Source organism: Saccostrea cucullata, unplaced genomic scaffold, assembly GCF_032062105.1.
Source record: "Saccostrea cucullata isolate Sc308-1 unplaced genomic scaffold, CSIRO_AGI_Scuc_v1 ctg1433, whole genome shotgun sequence".
Classification (NCBI taxonomy): domain Eukaryota; kingdom Metazoa; phylum Mollusca; class Bivalvia; order Ostreida; family Ostreidae; genus Saccostrea; species Saccostrea cuccullata.
In genome coordinates, this window is record NW_026923776.1 from 1 (window position 1) to 20,367 (window position 20,367).

At 33.1% G+C, this 20,367-nt stretch overlaps 1 protein-coding gene and 1 long non-coding RNA gene across 2 annotated transcripts; one reads left to right on the forward strand and one right to left on the reverse strand.

The window, feature by feature from the left end:
* Window positions 1-1,001: 1,001 nt before the first annotated feature.
* On the forward strand, window positions 1,002-6,272 carry LOC134264897 (1-acyl-sn-glycerol-3-phosphate acyltransferase delta-like). Its single transcript, XM_062747152.1, has 8 exons — window positions 1,002-1,191; window positions 1,720-1,889; window positions 2,336-2,503; window positions 3,108-3,261; window positions 3,865-3,964; window positions 4,460-4,535; window positions 5,009-5,207; window positions 5,592-6,272. Exons 1-8 carry the CDS (start codon window positions 1,023-1,025, stop codon window positions 5,735-5,737), a joined length of 1,182 nt encoding a protein of 393 aa, XP_062603136.1. The 5' UTR covers window positions 1,002-1,022; the 3' UTR covers window positions 5,738-6,272.
* Window positions 6,273-18,364: 12,092 nt separating this feature from the next.
* LOC134264899 (uncharacterized) lies at window positions 18,365-20,141 on the reverse strand. The gene is made up of 3 exons (XR_009991644.1): window positions 20,000-20,141; window positions 19,780-19,797; window positions 18,365-18,411 (listed from the first exon to the last, which is right to left on the reverse strand). It is a non-coding gene; the product is annotated as an uncharacterized LOC134264899 (long non-coding RNA).
* Window positions 20,142-20,367: the final 226 nt, after the last annotated feature.

Here is a 20,367-nt window from a genome sequence, read left to right on the forward strand (position 1 = left end):
CGGCACGCTTTTCATCATATTCCACCTCTTCGGAACACCTAGTGAATTTTTTCCCGCAATATAGTTCTCGTTCGTTGAACGAAAACTCCCGAGAGTAGTAGACGTCACAATAGCCTGGTTGACGTCACAAAACTGATGACAATGTGTTGAACAAAGGGTTTTATAGTAACTTTACGTTAACAATGAAAGTGGTGCCGAATTTGAAAGTTTATGTTTATTTCAAAGGCTTTGCTTGTTTCGGTATAATAAACAATTCATTGCATGAATGTTCGGGAAACATGAAGACTTATTCAGCCAAGAAATATCATATTCCCCTCGGGCGAAGCCCTCGGGGAATATGATTTTCTTGGCTGAATAAGTCTTCATATTTCCCTCACTATCATGCAATAAATGTATAATATATTGCAATTCCATTACGTATAAATGCTTGGTCACCATATGCCATATTTTGCCTGTATATTATAAATAAGACCAAAATAGGTCTGTGTCATGAAACAGCACGTAAAATGATTAAAAATACAATTAAAATTTAAAAATAAAAAGTTTAAATTTCTCAAAAAAAAGTATATTTTTGGTAAATTATTTATGTAACTTAATATTTGAAATACAAATGTATAAAACACTATAACATACAATGTATATCCTATTTGTCAATCTGAAATATTTTCTCTTGTGCAATAAAAATTAACCTTAAAATACTTTCGATAATCATGACAGTTATTGATCTGAATTGATGGTGATTGATGTTTTGCTTGAAGATGATCTGAATCAATAAAATTTGACCCTGTGAGTTTAGATATCATGGACCAAGTTTATAAAGTTAACTTACTGCTTTGTCATTGCTTTCATTTAGAGAGAAATGCGACAAATTTTCAATTCGAATATTTGTTGAAAACTATTCTGATATTTGACATGGTACAGAGATGTTATTTTTGTCATGCCACTTTTATCAGCAGCTGTTAAAGTTAGTCAATATTAGGGAATAATATCAAATTCAAGAAAGTTATTTTGACAGGTTCATCATGGGGAACTGGAAGAGTTGGCCTATCTGGTTCCTGCTGTTTGCCTACATATTTTTTGTCAGCACACTTATCCTGAACTTTATCCAGCTTTTGACACTTGTGATATGGCCGTTTGACAAAACCCTCTTCAGAAAAATCAACTACTATCTGGCATATGCCTCATGGTGTCGTAAGTACATGGAATATATAAATTGAAAGTTGAAATAAATAATAATGGGAGGAAATATTGTTGAATCAGTATATTTTTCTTGAGGTTCAATTTTCATAAATTTTGTGGGTACTGTATATACGGTATAATACCGGTATTTGCCTATAAGTCGGTAAGCCTATAAGTTGAATGTATATTTGAAAATAATATTAGAGGGATTCAACTGCTAAAATACCATTCTTTTTATAACTGGCCTATAAGTTGGACACAGAGTTTTAGACCAAAGTTTAACTCCCAAAAATCGGACTCATAGGTGAGTATATATGGTAGTCCTTGCCAGCAAATTTGTAATCTCTGCCAATATTGATGTTTTAACTCAAAAGACATGCACCATTCACTCGCAGACTGCTCAATGTTCAAGTAGGAAAGATGAGCATTGAAGGAGCAACCCTTTGTTTAAGAAATTGCATACCCTTAAACTGAAATTTTTTAGACAAGTATTCCTCATACAGAATTAAAAATTACAGAATATCTGTTATTTTTTATCAGAGTTTACAAGTGTTGGGCAATGGTGGGCAGGTTGTGAATGTGTGTTACACATGGACCCAGAGGAGAGAAAATATCTAGGTCGCGAGCACATCATGGTCATCATGAACCACAAATACGAGATAGACTGGCTGATGGCCTGGATTCTATCAGAAAGATTGAGAATGCTCGGGGTAAGCTTAAGGTTTACTGAGCGTCTGACAAGAGAGATAACTCTCCTTGGTATTACATGACTATAAATCCTTCAGATAATTTTCAAGTTAAGAGATAATATATAACAAATTTTGTAATGTAGGGCATTTTGAAGTTGCTTGAAATTACCAGTTTAAAACTGCCCTGTGAATGTCAATGCAATTGTATCACTAAAGAAAAAAAATGAGTGAATGGAAGAAAGATGACCTTAAACATTAACTTCTTTACTGGAAAATGATACAGACCTGAAGTGAGTTGGAAGTCCCAACTACTTATAATTATTCTTTGAGTATTTACCCCTGATTTCTCAAATACACTGATATATTTAAGTTTTTTCTCAGATCCAACAAGTGTGAGATAACGAGGTTTGACTGTAGTATCCATTTTCAGCAATACACTGTAGAAAAACATCAATTTTCTGTTTCAGACCACAAAGATCTACGGAAAGAAGGTCCTCCAGTTCATTCCTCTGATTGGCTGGGCCTGGTGGTTCACGGAGTCACTGTTCCTAAAGAGAGACTGGACGAAGGATAAAAAGATAATCCAGGATGGAGTCCGGACAGCCATGGAATATCCAGACGACTACTGGGTCACTGTAAGTAATGTACTCAGTTTAGTCAGTAAGAGAATAATCATGGATTAAATGCATTAGATAACAATATTATGCCCCCCCCCCCTTTCGTATTGCTTTGCTACTGTTTGTTGATCAGTCCACCTGGTTTTCGCTCCTTTTCTGCACAGCGGTTGCACATACTGAAATGATATATTCATTTTTACACAGATTTATCCTAAGTATATATACCAGGTAGGTCAAGTTCTGTTTTGGGTACTATATTTAGCAATTTTTGACAGAGATATGCCCTTGAATTTTGAAAAATTACCATAATTTGAGGGAGGGGGCATAAGTTTTTCACAAACATCTCTTGTGTAGTCTATAGTGATGACACATACTTCATTAAATATTTGTAACACTGTTGTAAACCATGTCATTTTGGCAAAAGTTACATTCATGCTATTGATAAATTTTTTTTTGAACATTTCCGCAAGATCTCATGACATTATTGAGGAGGAATTTCTGATTTGATTATTTCTTAGTTAAAAAAGGAAAGCATTTCACACAACACACTCTCTCATATATTATACTGAAATGTGATTGTAAAAAGAGATTTTTGATTTCTCTTTCATTCATTTCTAATCAGCTGCTGCTCTTCCCAGAGGGAACAAGGTTAACTCCCCAGAAACTGGAAAACAGCCAAATTGTTGCCAAGGAAAAGGGATACCCAATAATGAAACACCATCTTCTACCAAGGCCAAAGGGTTTTGCTTACTCTATACAGGAGCTGAAAGGAAAATGTATGTACCTAATGTAAATAGATGATATCTATACATGTACACTGGTAGTGTTATTTGATATAAGCATTATCCAACAAGTTGAAATGATGTAAATATTAGCAAGGCTTCCCGACCATGTATATGTATAAACAATTTCAACGAGTTGGATAAAGCCAATATCTAATACACGTGTAACACAATAAGAGAAATTCTATTTATCTTCAATATCTTGTACAATTTTTTGCTTTTAACAAAACTTTGATATTACCCCTGTGAAACTAAATGAACAGTATTTGTCCAATCTGGTGACACAAAACTTGATGACGTTTTTGTTGTTGCACTGTTGATGTTGACCTGCCTTGAAAGAAAGTATTTAATGTACCGGGTAACAAATATTAGATCTTTGCCATCTTTGTCTTTGAAAAAAGCATGACAAATGCTGGAACGTTATTTCAAACAAACTTTTGACTGAAAGTTTTAAGGTTCAAGGGATCATGAATTTTACTCTGAATTCATTATTTGTATGGTTACAGTACAAACTGTGTTTGCAGAAATGAGTCACAAGAATTCCAAGTAATATTATACAGAGTATGTACTTAGCAAGCATTTTTGTTTGTTTTTCAGTGAATGCAGTGTACGATGCTACAGTGGTGTTTGATGAGGGGTATCCCTCTCTAATGGACGTGTTAGAAGGGAAGAAGATAATGAGCAGAATCCGAGCCAGGTATACAAGCTACACAAATATTTAAAATCCAGAAATATATATGTCACAATAGCTTACAGATTATACTTTTAATCTAACATATTCTAGTATCAAGTATGACATGACCATTACCACCATTTTTTCCATTGTTGATGTTCATTATGTACATATGTATACTGTAGAAGTACTTTTTTCTGCGTGGTATTAATTTACGCTATGTACGCGGTCACAAGTTTTCCGCAGAAATTTGTCCAAGTGTACTTGACATAAATGTAAGGCATTTAGTGACAATCTAGAAAACCTGCGTAATTTTCTACCCTTGGATTAAACAGAAATTGAGATTCTGTGGAATTATGACCCCGTGGAAAAAAGTATGTCTACAGTATATTAAATAAGCAAGTTTATTTCCTTCAAAGAAGCCAAAATGAATACTAATTGAAAGTAAATCTATATAATGACAAAACATTGAAGAATGCTGTATCTGTATTATCATTATGTATATATCATTTTGTTAAGGCGGCATGTGGTTAAGGATCTACCAGACTCAGAGGAAGAACTCTCTGATTGGCTGAGGAATCTATTTAAAGAAAAGGTACTGAACAAAATATTCCTACGTGTGCTAGAAATATGACTAAATCAAATTAAAATGCCATCAAAACATCTTACACTGAAACCCAATCTCTATGTCATGAATCTCAAAATAAGAAACTGTTAAATTGAGATACATTCTGTTTATAAAAGTGTAAAATTTTGTATAAATTTTAATTGTTGGTGAGATTTGTTCAAAATCTGTCTCTAAAATATTAAATACTGCATGGCAAGAATTTATTAATCAAATATTAAGATGTGCACATTTTTTTTACCTATCAAATGTTTATGTACAAATTTACATTGATTTACATGTATGATGAAAGTATTGATATGTAAAAAGTTTTTAATCCAAATTTTGGCGTAATAGTAGAGGCAAAAAACTATGTTATAGAGTATTTCAATTCAGCAATTGTGCTGAGAAGTAATTTTAGTGTCTGCTTGTGCTCAGAATGATATATATGATTTGTTTTTCAGGATGAAGTAGTAGAAAAGTTTTATCAAACCAAAGAGCTGGATCGACCAGGATTCTTAATACCAAAACGTTATACTGACCTAGTCGTTCATATATTCTGGATCATTGTGACACTTGTGCCATTATTTTTTTACCTAGTCAATGTACTCTTTTATGGAAGTCTTCTTCATAAAGTTACTGTAGTCCTAGTATTTGTTTCAGGTAAGTTGACTTCATTTGTTTGGGTACTGGGTAGTTATTTACATTCTACTGGTTTCATATAAAATTTGTTGAATGACAATGTTTATTATTTCATCCATAAATTTCTTGTCTGCAGTAACGACTTTATAGATTTATAACTACCTGGCATTTACTGATAAATTGTAAAAAATTTCATATGTTTTATATTTTGCATACATGTATGTAATTTATACCTTATATCTCTGACAAAAAAATCAGATTTCATTAGGGCTAAGTAATTATGTCCTTATATAAAGTCATGTAATTTTGTGACTTCCCAAGCATATAATTATGCAATACTACATGTATGTGTAATACTAAGGATACATATCATGATATTGAATCAGAGGATTTGTTTCCTTTCAGTAAATTTACTGGCTAAGTTCATGATTGGATTTACTCAGCTGGAGAAGGGGTCATCATATGGAAAACAGATAACCAAACGGAATAAAGATTCCGAGAAAGATACTTCATATGATAAAGACACTGCCAAGGAGAAAAAAGCTTCATAATATTCACTCATATACTAGTTAATTACTCATTAATTTTAAAATGTTCAATCATTTTTTATGACTATTTATTTATTAGGTGAAATATCCAAAATTTCTTAATAATGACCTTTTTTTAACCAAGTGTATGTTTGTAACTGGTTTTATTTTAATATCATTTCATTCTTGGTTGTCCTACCAAAGTAAAATATTTACAAGCAAAACACCAGTGTATATACATGTCATATATTTATTTCATTGTGTGTTGCAGTGTACATGTAGCATTTTTCCCCTTCAACCATCTTTAATTAATATAAAAATGTTTGCTTCCCCTCTCGGACTTAGGGAAAAATTATTGGGTAGGTAGGTAGGTGAGGAAATTTAATTCATTCCAGAAAATGTCAACATAGAAGAGGAAAAAAATAAAGAAAATCATGTCCAAGAATGTAAAAAAAAGTTTGGAGTCAGGTCATTTAATCAGTCACTAAGACAACTGGGAGAGGGGAATCAAACATTTTTTGAAAATGGATTTATCATGTATTTTAGTACCCCCCCCCCCCCCCCCTTGATTAATGAAAAATAGTTTTTTTCAAAAGTTTAGTGCGATGTCTGTATCATTCTATTTATATCATTCAAATAAAAAATTCATGATGGTTAAATTTTCATTCCATCGTGGAATTACACAGACCAAATTGCTCTAGCTTCATTTTAGTTTTTGTTTAGTTTTTGTACCTAAATGTATTTAGTTTTTTTTTCATACATGTAATGGTAAACAAACACTTTTTTGTGATTCAATCAGTTACCAAACTAAATTTACATACAGTGTATTCCCTTTATTTCAAAGATAAGGGTTAGACATCAATTGTAATAGACTAAGAGTTGATTTTTATGAACAAAATCTCTGTGGACATTTGAACAAATATTTTTAAATATTATTTCAAAGCATCATTTCTTAAGAGCTAGATTTGACAAGTAGCTGATTCATAGGAAAAACAGTGCTTAAATTGTAGCCTAGTATGTATTTTAAAGTCTTTGTCAGCTAAATAAGAATTATATATTGTTTTTTTATAAACCAATTAAATTGTATATGAATATCTATACTCTGTGATGTTCATTTTTTTATGAGCAATTGTACAATCACTAATAATCTTAAAATGTCTGACTTTGATCCAACAAGAGAAGGATTTTGCTTGAAATAAAAAGAACAGATGTACGTGTACATGTATTTTATTGATCAGCATTTAAAAATACAGGATTTAAAATTACCAGGCCTTATGTACTTTCCTTTAATATAGTTTTTAATTTATTTACATTTTCTATATTTTTTATTCATGTTGAAGCATTGTGATATTAATTTGTCTACCAGGGTTAGCATTTTAATCATTCTCCTTTTAGGAAGTTTATATAATTTTCTGTATGTAAACTTCTAAAATTGATATATGACCATGAAAATAAAACTAAATGCACTCATAAGACCATCATCGGACACCCACGGCTGATTACGCTTCGTTCCTCTCTCCATCATGAGGAACGAAGCATAATCAGCCGTGGGTTTCCTATGATGTCATAAGACAGTTGTACCTGCATGTAAATGATTGCCCCTTAGTGTTTGTTACCTTTCAGGGCAATGAAGAATTCACAAAAATTATTATAACTTAATAAATTTATGTAAAATATGTGTACTTTTTGAGAAAAAAAGAACATATTTCCATGAACCTGTTATGTTTATACATTTATTTCAATACATTACATTATAAAGATAACTTTTTAGAGATGCAATTTTCACTGGAATATAGCCAAGTTGAGTAGCTTCAATCAATCAATAGTAAAAACTTACTAAAAAAGAATAATGATTTTTTCACATCAGTTTCATTTCTTACCAAAACCAAACTAGTGCTAATTGTAACGAGAACCGTTACAGATGTTCCCCAATCTCCCCAACTCCCTGTCGGTGCCATATTCCCTGTAAGCTTCATTAAATAAGACAAACTCTGTGCATTTTTGACTTTAACAACTTTTTCCCAGAAGGATACCAATTATATTCAATTTTTAGCATTGCACCCAAGCGCATGTGAATGCATGTGCGTTATGACCATATCATCTTGTCTACACTATTTATATATTTTAATATACTATATATTAAAGCATTCAGTCCAAGAGTAATAAAAATCACTCATTCAAGAGTATTTTTAAATATACTCGTTTCAAATGCACGCACGTGCGTGCACGTGCATGATGATCATACCTTCTTGTAGGAGTCCCTTACATCTATCTATGTTCTAAATCCCATCCTGTTTGGTTGAAAAACAAGGGAGTTATAGCCATTTAAAGTTTCAGCCAATCAGACTGCAGCACACGTGCATGCGCGTGATTTCATGATTTTTTTTCTATATCATTTTGTAGGATATCCTAGTGCATGACTATATTTTGAATTTCAAAGAATTTCGTCAAAAAACAAAGGAGAAATAGCCATTTAAAGTTTCAGCCAATCAGATTGCAGCACACGTGCATGCGCGTGATTTCATGATTTTTTTTCTATATCATTTTGTAGGATATCCTAATGCATGACTATATTTTAAATTTCAAAGAATTTCGTCAAAAAACAAAGGAGAAATTACCATTTAAAGTGTTAGCCAATCAGCTTGCAGCATGCGCACATGCGCATGCTCACATGAAAATTCTTATATATCATGCGGTAGATCTTTATAATGTAGGACTATGTTCAAAATTTCAAAGGATTATGACAAGAAACAAGAAAGTTATTGAGACTTTAGTTTCAGCCAATCAGAGCGAAGCGCACGTGCATGCGCGTGAGATCTTGCTATTTTGACCATGCTATCTTGTCTATACTACTAATGTATTCTTACATTATGAGTTACAAAAAATTTCATCAAAAAATAGTAAAGTTACGGCAATATCCATTATATTGGTAGTTTCACATGTTGCACGTGCGCGCTCTTGCAAGCACGTGCGCGCAAAATGACCTTTGTTTGGCAACTCTACATAACATGCCTACTGACCCTAAAAAGGTTTCACCTAAGTCGGATGTGTAGTTTACAAGATCACTCGTGGACAAAATTTTCCCAGGAAGAAGAAAAATAATAATAAGAATAACTAGTGCTAATTGTAACGGGGACCGTTACAGATGTTCCCCAAACGCTCCCCAACTCCCTTTTGGTGCCGTATTGCCTGTAAGCTTCATTAATGAAGACAAACTTTAGACTTAAATAACATTTACCTAGAAGTGTACCAAGTTCATTCAAATTTTAGCAATGCACACGTGCGCATGTGAATGCATATGCGTAATGACCATATCATCTTGTCTACACAATCTATATATTATTTATACTAAATAATAAAGTATTTAATCCAAAAGTTTTTAAAAATACGCTCATTCACGTGTCTATTTTTGATTTTACATATTTCACGTGCACGCACATGCATACACGAGCATGGTGATCATACTTTCTTGTAGAAGTCAATTACATCTAATATCTATGTTCTAAATCCCACCCCGTTTGGTTGAAAAGCAAGGAAGTTATAGCTGTTTAAAGTTTCAGCCAATCAGATTGCAGCGCACATACACTCACGTGTATGCATGTGCATGGTGTCCATATCTTCTTGTAGAAGTTTATTATATCTATCTATGTTCCAAATCTCATCCAGTTTGGTTGAAAACCAAGGGAGTTATAGCTAGTTAAAGTTTCAGCCAATCAGATTGCAGCGCACGTGCATGCACGTATTTCCATAATAATTGCTATATATCATGTTGTAGGATATCCTAATGCATGGCTATGTTCAAAATTTCAAAGAATATCGTCAAAAAACAAGAAAGATATTGAGACTTTAGTTTCAGCCAATCAGAGCAAAGCGCACGTGCATGCGCGTGAGATCTTGCTATTTTGACCATGTCATATTGTCTATGCTACTAATATATCCTTATATTATGAGTTTCAAAGCATTTCATTGAAAATTGAAAAAGTTACGTCTATATCAATTATATTGGGCATTTCTCGTGTTGCACGTGCGCGCTCTTGCAAGCACGTGCGCGCAAAATGACCTTTGTTCGGCAAATCTACATAACATGTCTACTGACCCTAAAAACATTTTACCTTAGTCAGATGTGTAGTTTACAAGATCACTCGAGGACAAAATTTTCCCAGGAATAATAATAATAACTAGAGCAAAGCTCGTTGCAAAGCAACGAGTAGGTCTTCCGTCCGGTTTTGACCGGAAGTGCCGGAAGTAACGGAACAAAAGAAAGCAGTGAGCTAAGTAGTCTCCTGTGACTTTATAATTTCAATTTTGCATCAAATCCTTCAAAATAAGCCATTTTTCTACTTCCGGTTTACTGGAAGTGACAACGAGGGGCGGAAAAATTACTTTTTATGCTCCCAGAGACATATGTAACCCAAAAACTTGTCAAGAACGGCAAAAAAACACGTTTTTCGACTACTTCCGGTATGACCGGAAGTGACGACGACGGACGTATTTTGACGACTCCAATAGATAGAGCTTGACATTTGAAACAACTTTGCTTCTTTGATGTATTACAAATTCTCAATACTTTTTGAGATATAAAAGAAAATCTTTCGGCCCCTCTAGGCCCCTAATATTAGGTGCCAGCCCTTTTTTCGAGATATCATTTGAAAGATCTTGATATTCTACACTTCTTTTGTTCTATATGTTTTAACAAAATATTTGCAGGTAAAAAGATATTTAGAAAAGGTGTCAAAAATTTTGAAATTCGCGATAGGACTTTTTTCGGGCCATAGCGAGCGCCGTCGTGCAGCACTTCCGGAGAAAAAGAGTGGTATATGTCACATCAGCACATGTTGCTCTATCATCGCTGAAAATTTCATGCTTCTGTGTTAAGTGCTTTTTGAGAAAACTGCCGGACAAAGTGACCCTCTGAAAATCACTAAATCGCAAAAATCTAAAACCGGAAGTGACGTCATCAAAACAAAAAATTATATATCAGGTTTGTTTGATGTTCTATCATTCCTGAATGTTTCATGAAAATCGAGCCAGCCGTTTCCGAGAATTCGCGTGCACAAAATCGGTAAGAAAAAAAAACAATAATAATAAAAATAGTGGAAAAGAAACCTAAGAATAACAAGAAGGTCTTCCGCTGAAGACGGAAGACCTTAATAATATTAGAGCAAAGCTCGTTGCAAAGCAACGAGTAGGTCTTCCGTCCTGTTTTGACCGGAAGTGACGTCAACAAATGAAAGCAAATGAGCTAAGTGGTCTCCATTGACTTTATAATTTTTATTTTGCATTTAAACCTTCAAAAATAAGCTATTTTGGGCTTCTTCCGGTCATTTCCGGTTTGTTCGGAAGTGATTTCAACGGACAGAAAATTATGTTTTATGCTTCCAGATACATCTATTACCAAAAATATGTCAAGAAAGGCAAAAATATGCATATTCTGACGACTTCCGGTATGACGGAAGTGACGTCGCCGGACGCATTTTGTCGACTCCAATAGATTAAGCTTGACATTTTGAACAACTTTGCTTTTTAAACGTATTACAAATTCTCAATACTTTTTGAGATATAAATGAAAAACTTTCGGCCCCTCTAGGCCCTTTATTTTAGGGGCCAGACCTTTTTTCGAGATATCATTTGAAAGATCATGTTATTCTACACTTCTTTTGTTCTACATGTCTTTACAAAATATTTGTATGTGAAAAGATATCGAAGAAAAGGTGTTAGAAATTTTAAAATTCTCGACATGCCCTTTTTTGGATCATAGCGAGCGTCGTCGTGCAGCACTTCCGGTAAAAATGAAATGCGTATGTCACATCTACAGATATTGCTCTATCATTGCTCAAAAACTAAGTTTCTATCTTAAGCTGTTTTTGAGAAAACTCGCGGACAAACTGACCCCCTGAAAATCACTAAATCGCAAAAATCTCAAAACCGGAAGTGACGTCATCAAAACAAAAAATTATATATCAGCTTTGTTTGATGTTCTATCAGTCCTGAAAGTTTCATGAAAATCGAACGAGCCGTTTCTGAGAAATCGTGTACACAAAATCGGTAAGAAAAAAAACAATAAAAACTAGTAGACTAATTGTTCACTGAACAATTAATGGTCTTTCCACCTTTCTTTTAAGTTTTCATGTCATTTGAATTAAAAAGAAAACAAAAAAAAAAAAAAAAAAACCCAAAAAACCAGAAAAAAAAAAAAAGAAAAAAAAAAAATTTAATAAGTGCTGCCAGCAGGATTCGAACTGTGGACCCTCAGCCCTCGGATTGCCAGGCGAGCGCTCTACGCACTACACCACAGGCTCCGATGACATTGTTTTCCGTAAACTAAGAGTGAAGAAAAAAGAAGAAATGAAAGCACGTGGATTTAAATAAAAATAGTACAGAAACACGTGTATTTATTTGTTTGTTATGGAACATAGAGAGGAATAATGAATAGTTTCGAGAAAAACGATTGGTGGATAATGAAAATAGAGATTTCCTGTACCAAAAAAAAATTGAGTTTGTTTATAGTTTGAATAGATTGAGTTAATCATACAGAGCTTATGATACATTCGAACTTCCGTGTCGGCACTGTGTTTACAATTTGTGAAAATATAGGCGCGTTCGTTTTGACAGAAATGGCGAACTCATAGGTTAGATTAAATAATCATCTCTATTTGCATTGAATTGAAAATTATGAGCATAAATTAAACTTGAAACATGCATTTCAGGAAGAAGGCGGTGTCACGGAGAGCGTGCAAATTTATTTTATATGAAAAATCGCTATTTCCGAGTTTCAGCCGATTCATATTTAAATCTAAATAAAATTAAAATAAATTCCATACACCTAAGAAACAATACTTGGTACCAAAATGTCGTAATAGAGCAGGAGAATCGAATGATATTAACCAAAATTGCAGAAATAGCCAATACGAGCTTTAATTAATTTTTATGCTCAGCAATAACTTAATTTCAGACAGAAAAAAAATGCAGATTTTGCCGATATTCACTAGAATCTCATTGTCGCGTTTAGAGACTCACCTTAAAACTCTCAAGACACTTTCTTTCAGGTCTCTTCTTCCTTTTATTACGAATCTTATGTCGATATTTCGTTTCGTTTGACTTGTAGACATTTTCTCTAAGTTGGTGTTGATTTTATTTTTTTTTTATAAGGGGGGGATATTTTATAAGCATTTGTTAGAGTGATGGTTGTAAATAACTCCACGACCTTTAGCTTGATTGTGACCTATGGGTCAATGGGGTCAAGGTCAAGGTCATTTATCAAGGTCAAAGGTCAAGGTCATCCAAGAAAGAGAGAGAGAGAGGTAAACTTGAGATTAACACTTGAAGCTGAATCTAGATAAAGGTAATGAATATTTCTTTTGAGTAAGGGTCGAGAAGGTCAGAAGTCAAGGTCAATGTTAAATATCAAGGTCAAAGGTCAAGGTCATTTGGATTTTAAAGTTAAAATTGACAATTTCTCTAGTTTTCTCAATGACCTTCACCTTTCTCAACCCTCAACTACTTTCAAGGTCAAAGGTCAAAAGATCTCATGCACTTGGTCCCATATCTTTACCACTTGTCCTTTAAAAGTTTTTAATTTTTCTTGTCAGCTTTATGACTTTCAGGGGCAATAACTCATTGAAGGAGTCACCGAGTACTTTTGCAATGAATAGATTCCAGAGTCCTCTCAATTAATCCAAGACATTGGTGAAGGTTTCATACCTCTACGGTTTACGGTTTCAAAGGGATAGTAGCGATAGCAAACATTTCTTGCGTAAGGGGCAATAACTTTGAAAGGGGTCAAAGTTCAAACATGGGGGGTCGTTTTTAGGAATAACTTTTAATATACAATATAATGAACCATAACGTTTTTCGATAAGTCTTACGGTTTCAAAAGTTCGGCAGAAAAAGAATAATAATAATAATAAACATAAGCATTTCAAGAGGTCTTTCCACAGAAAGGTGGAAAGACCTAATTAACTTGCATGAAAAAAAATTAGACGAACAAGACACACACTTCCTAAAGTGTTGCATTTAGGGGGTATTTTCTGAAATGAGAGAACATTTTCTGATTAAGCAATTAGGACAGGGGTTTTTACAGCGTGAGACTGGCCAGTTTCTATGGTAATTGTGACTGTAACTGAAAATAACGGACTTTCAGATTTCGATGAAACTTCTCATAATCTTTACTAAGTATTTTTACTTTCATGATCTGTGTAAATTTTGGGATCAACCGGGCATCCTTTTGAAAGGATTGTTATTTGTAATCTTGTATGCCCATCTATCAAAACTCACTTAACATGCTCAGACAAACCCTTACCTTTATATCTTGTGACATATTGTGAGATGTGAGACACAAGCTTCTCAATATGAATATTATGGTGCTATTATTGAAAATGTGAATCAATGCTAGAAAATCATTGAAAAAGAGAAAGAAATGTACCACTTATCCTAAGACGATCTTTAAAATTCCTTTTAAAATCATAATAATATTTCTAGATTTTTTCAGCACATTTAATTTTTTTCTTGCTTCCCTTGTATTAATTCTATAGGATGCTTCTTGATTGAAATTTTCATGGCGGATCTAAGGGTTAGTGTACTGTGTGTGTGGTTCCCCGGATTGCAGAGTTATTAAATGTACATACTAATCCAAGCAGTACAATTCTTTCTCATCCATGGACTTTCAGTAAGACTCGACACTAGTGTCTTTCAAATGGCGAATAGATGTTCATTGGTTATGAAATTAATTACATCAGGGACTTTAAATCGTTGTGTTATCCTGTTAATTGAAATTGGCTATACTCCTTGACATTTGCCGAATTTCTATCCCGGCCACATATATGTTAACAATGAATGAAAGCTCTGTAAATTTTAGAGGCTAATTATATAACATCAAGAATACTACGGCTTACTCATATATCATAACTCTGGATATTTCTCAACTATAAATTCACAAATATCATATTTTCCAGCCAAGCAAGTCATATGCAGAATGCACTTACAATTATCTGACAGAGCATTTATGTCCGATCCATTTTCTATTGCAAAAGAAACTATTTCTACATTTTCAAATGAGCAAGCTGAATGTAGCACTGTCCATCCATTATTGTCTCTGAACTCCAATAATTTTGAGTGATGATTCACCAAGTATTTCAACATCTGTATATGAATGATGGGAGAACAAATATGTAAAATTGATTTTCCATCGTATGCTACAGACCTGATATCCATTCCTTTTTCAAGTAACATTTTTACTATTTCAATTTTACCTGCACAAGCTGCATGATGTAAGACTGTGCAATTAATTCTATCTCTAGTATAAAGTAACTGGGGATATTTTTCAATCAAGAACTCACAAACTTCATAATTCCCGATGATACCTGCAATATGCAAAATACTTTTACCGTCATTAGACAATGCACTGCTGTCTAACCCATTGTTATTAGAAAGGAAACCATTTCAACACTTCCCCCAAAGCAAGCCGAATGCAATACTGTCCACCCTTTTTTGTCTTTTAATCGCAATAAATCTGAATGATGCCTTACAAGATATTCACACATTTCTGTTTTTCCAAAGCAGCAACAAAAATGTAAAATAGTTTTTCCATCGTTGCTTACAATGTTGATTTTCGTGTCTTTTTCAACCAATAGTTTGACGATCTGGACGTTACCCCCGCTGGCAGCAAAATGTAAAGCTGAAAAACCGAATTTGTCATTTACATGTACTAACTGAGGTTGGTTTTCTATCAAATACTCACAAATCTCGTACTTCCCACTTATACAAGCAACATGCAGAATACTTTTACCATCATTTGACAATGCACCGGTGTCTAAACCCTTTGAAATAAGAAAAGCAACAATTTCTATACTTCCACCAAAACAAGCAGCATGCAATACTGTCATTCCATTTTTGTCCTTGGCGTGTATGAAATCTGGATATGCATTAACAAGATAATGAAAGAAATATTTTCTACCTCTGGTGCAACAGAGATATAATAGATTCATTCCACTATTCGTTGTGGAATGAATATCCAAACCTTTACTTAATATATGCTGGAAAAGAGGTAAGTTACCACTCACAGCTGTAGAATGAAGAATGTTCATCCCATCATCGTCAGATGCATATAGTAATTTTGGATATCTATTCAATAAATATTTGCACATGTCTAATTGACCATTTTCACACGCAGCGTGTAGGATAGATAGACCTGATTTATCGTTTCCATATATTCTAGCTTCTATACAACTCGATATAGGTAATATGATGATTTCATTCACATAGAGATTTAGAATATATTCAAACATTTTAATTTTCCCACAGAAAGCTGCCCAATACAAAAGACTTTTCTCATTTCGGTCTGTATGGTAATGGAGCAGGACGGGGTATTTCTCAATAAGGTGTTTTACCATTTTTAGTCTTCCATCTCGACAAGCACATGTTAAGACCGTGTGGCCAAAGAATCGATCCTTTTCATACAGGTCGAAGCCAAACTTTAGCAGCAAATTGAATACATGCATGTCACCAGAACTTGCCACAGATTGTAGAGCATTAGAACCATAGTCATTTTTTATCTTCACTAAAAACGGATATTTAGATAAAATCGGTTCAACAAATTGTGTTTGTCGCATCAGACATATTTCCTGGAGCAAACTATGTCTTAAAAAAGACCACACAGGATGCAATGAAAAGTTTATTTGATGGAGGTCTACAAGCTCACAAACTCGGAACAGTAACTCTAAATTACCACTTTGCACTGCATGAAAACACGTTTGAAGATCACACCGTACATCAGAAGACAGAATGAGATGAACAATCTCGGATTTGTTTGAAGAACAAGCAGTATTAAGGGATAGGTATCGTTTTTTTTGTCGGAATTCGGTAGTAAATATTTTACCCAACGTGTTTCCCCTGCTTTAGAAAAATGTACTATCATGGAATCTTCATTTCTATCACGGCAAGTTTCTATCTTCAAAATAAATTGTTTTCTTAGTAATATATTTTCATAGAAATCTGAATCCTTCCACAATTCAAGAAAAGATACAGACGTATATCCTTCACTAGAGTGACTTTCAATAATATTTGCCAAACGACTCGCAACATCACTATATAGATCCCCTCCTATGATAACTTGAGTGCTGTTCGGGTTTTTATCTGTCGTCAACATATTTAACAGGGAATGGTGACAATTCTGTATCATATTTTTGGGATCAAAATAAAAAAATACTTTAAAAAGCATTTCTTGAACTGAACTATGAGAGAATTTATAAGTATGTTCTATTGTGTCTCGAATTGTCAGGAATCCTTCGAAACAAAATATATTTCTATGAAAATTGTTTAACATAGAGTAATGTAAACCAAGATATTTCAAAAATGCACGTTTCATCTCCAAATCTTCATGAATGCTCTCTATGCAATTTATATCCACTTTTCCCCCACTGAAGAGAATATAAACGAGAACGGCACTTTTTACTGGGATTTTTTGCAAAAATGTCTCGAAATACTCTTTCAAAAATGTCCTAGGATTGAGCATAAAATGTTCAATATCACTTGAAATTTCAGCGTTTGTGCTTGCAAATTTGCAACACTGTGGAAATCCTATTGACAAAGGGATTTCTGATACCCTCCTAATAATATCAGTATTTGAATTGCTTTTTGACAATTTATAGTTTTGTAAAAAAAGGGCCATTTCTTGTTCTTGCAAACCATATTCACTACTGCATATATCTATCAAGGATGATTGAAAGAAAAAATCGTTTTTCCTCTGATTGATATATTCTTGGTAAACATCATTTCTTATTGTAAATATCATACTGTTTTTCGTATCACGCTCAATCAATATTTTTATCATTTCAGCTTTTGTTGTAAATTCATTAACTTCTTTATAGGACAAAGACAATTCTCCTAACATATTGTCAAAGAATGAAGCTACTCCATCTGCCCATGAGATGGTATCATACAATTCAGAGAATTTGAAAATCTGAAGAGGAAATTTTCCAATGTCTATCAATTTTTTCATAAGCATTTTGGCTATCGTAGTTTTCCCAGTTCCAGGATGCCCTTTGATGACGACATACCCATTTCTATCCAAGAGTTGCTTTGCTTCATCAAAAGCACGAGTCTTTACAAATAGATTGCTCATACCTTTATAATGTTCCGATATCATTTGCTTGGTTGTTTCTATGAATAGAAAAAAGTTACTAATCTTTAAGACATAACAACATCACGAAGGAATTTAAGAAGATATATATTCTTAAATTTTTTTATTATCGATCTACAAATATATTCAATTTATTTGATTTTGTAAGATTGCTTGAACTTTAAAGAAGATTTATTCCTGTTTATAATTAATGGATGTATAATGCTTAATCTGTTAATCGATCAGTGTTAATATGCTAAAAGGCCATGAGTGTTCTCTTGAATTACATGTATAAGAAAAAAAAGTAGAAATGAGATATACCGTACACCAGTTTGGCAAGGTTTTAAGATGAGAAAAAAACCTTTCAAAGGTATCTTCTTTATTATTTAACATATTATGGAGGAGATGTATCTCTGCATATATGTATTACGATAAAAAAAAAACCTAAAACAATGATTTAATGAATTTAACCTATGTGATTGTTGTTAAAAGTACTAAAATATCAGAAATTGGAATATCTTGAATATCATGTGATTGTCGTATTAAATAATCTTCATACCGATCTTCCTCTCAACTCTTAGTTCTACAAGAAAAAATAATAAGGCATATTTACTAATATCAAAATGTTCATACTTAAGAATAAGAAAAATAATTTCGTCTTTAACTAAACATTTAATGAATTTTTAAGAAAGGCTATGCAGGTTTGTTTTAAAAAGTTCTGATGGCATTTTGTACAATTTACTTTTCATAATCAGTTCACTTAATGCAATACGAGCTGCATTTTTGAAAAGAAGATTTCCTGTTAAAATGCGTTATTATGATGAATATGTATTTTATTAATTACTTAAACCTTTAATTAGATCAATTAGACTGAACAAAAGCAGAAGAAAGGCTTCTACATACAATCCAACGTATAGTTATGTATAAGAAATCATTATGTACAAAATGTCAATAATGTATTATTGTTTCAATCGAAGCTAATAAATAGTTCTTCCATCTTATACATGAACATCAAAGATAATTAACGTTCTTTTTCCGTCATTGAAAAGGTTATGTAAAACTTTGCAACAAAAAAAAACCAGCATCAAAGTTGCATATATTGCTCATATTGCTTTAAGATAGTAACTAGTTACTTATATAATATTCGTAAACATAAATATGATACTTTTGCTGTATAATATTCATGAAACATCAAAGAGCTAGGTTCATTTTATATGCCCCTGTCATTATATCAATGAAGGATATGGAAATAACGAACAGTATTCAATCTCAACGTCCATTAAACAAATATACAAAATAAGTGCAGAGCAAACACGGACCTCCGAAACATCAGAGGTGGGATCAGGTGCCATGGAGGAGTGAGCATCCCCTGCCGACCGGTCACACCCGCCGTGTGCTCGTTGTCATAATCAGGATATAACGGAAAAAATCCGTGGTCAATTCAGTGTATAAATAATGGACTAACAATTGGTATGAAATATTGGTATGAAGAATTGGTATCAATATATTGATTGTAACCCTTTTTCATATATCAAATAAAGATGAGACTTGGTACTTTTATTTCCTTAAATAAATTTTCTTTTTTGTAATTTCAAGTATTGGAAAAAGCAATGACCTTGAATTTGCAGAAAAAATATAAAATTGACTACCTTTGCAAAAAAAAAAAAAAAAAACTAAAGGAAGAATTTTAAAAAATTATAACATTTTTTTTGAGATTCAAAAACATATATTTCATTACGTAACTGCATATCTGAAATATGAGGCAATTTTATAATGTCATTATGAATTGACTAGAGGAAAAATTACTTCATGTTCAATAAATACATATTCAGCAACAGTCCTATTGATAAATACTGCATTTTCAACTTAAACTGAACAGTTTTGATTTTTCAGAAATTCTTGCTCTTGTTCTTGGCATATATCTAATCACAATGAATATGATTGTATTTACCACAATGAAGCGCTGCATCTGCAAAAAATAAGAAAAAAAGTTTAACAATCCAATAAACTGTGTGAAGAATGCAAATGAGGTCTTTTATTATGTGTTATTTGTTTTATCATCGTAACATTAGCAATTTCTATATATGGTAATAGTATAGTAACTATATATTTTTTTGAACTAATGAGAATATTGCAAAATACGTGATGTTACAAGTTTAACTCTTACTTACTGGATAGAACATCCACAGTTTTTTGAAGATCTTTTATATCTCCAAGTAAATCTAGATATTTCTTCTCCCCTGCTGGGTCCATCCAGCAAGTTTTTAAAATGCTGACTGCATCTTGGTAAATTGTTGATGAACCATAATGTCGCTCTAGCTCTACTCCGATGTCCCGGATGTTCCGCCATTCCTGTCTAAATTCTGAGTCGGATAGGGACACATTAGGTGAATGTCCGTAATACTTGTTTCTAAGGAAGCGAATTCTTTCAATGTTAGCAGCCACGCCTCTGTCTCCAGGATCTGGAATTTCTCCCCAACCTTTGGAATGTGGTGCTATTTTACTTACATTACGTAGAAGTAAATACAATAAAGATATA

Bases quoted from the DNA above. Each gene is read 5' to 3' on its own strand.
- LOC134264897 (XM_062747152.1), top strand. From the start codon at position 1,023: ATGGGGAACTGGAAGAGTTGGCCTATCTGGTTCCTGCTGTTTGCCTAC. The intron at 1,890-2,335 runs GTAAGCTTAAGG...TTTCTGTTTCAG, and splicing joins AAAGATTGAGAATGCTCGGG to ACCACAAAGATCTACGGAAA. The intron at 4,536-5,008 runs GTACTGAACAAA...TTTGTTTTTCAG, and splicing joins GGAATCTATTTAAAGAAAAG to GATGAAGTAGTAGAAAAGTT.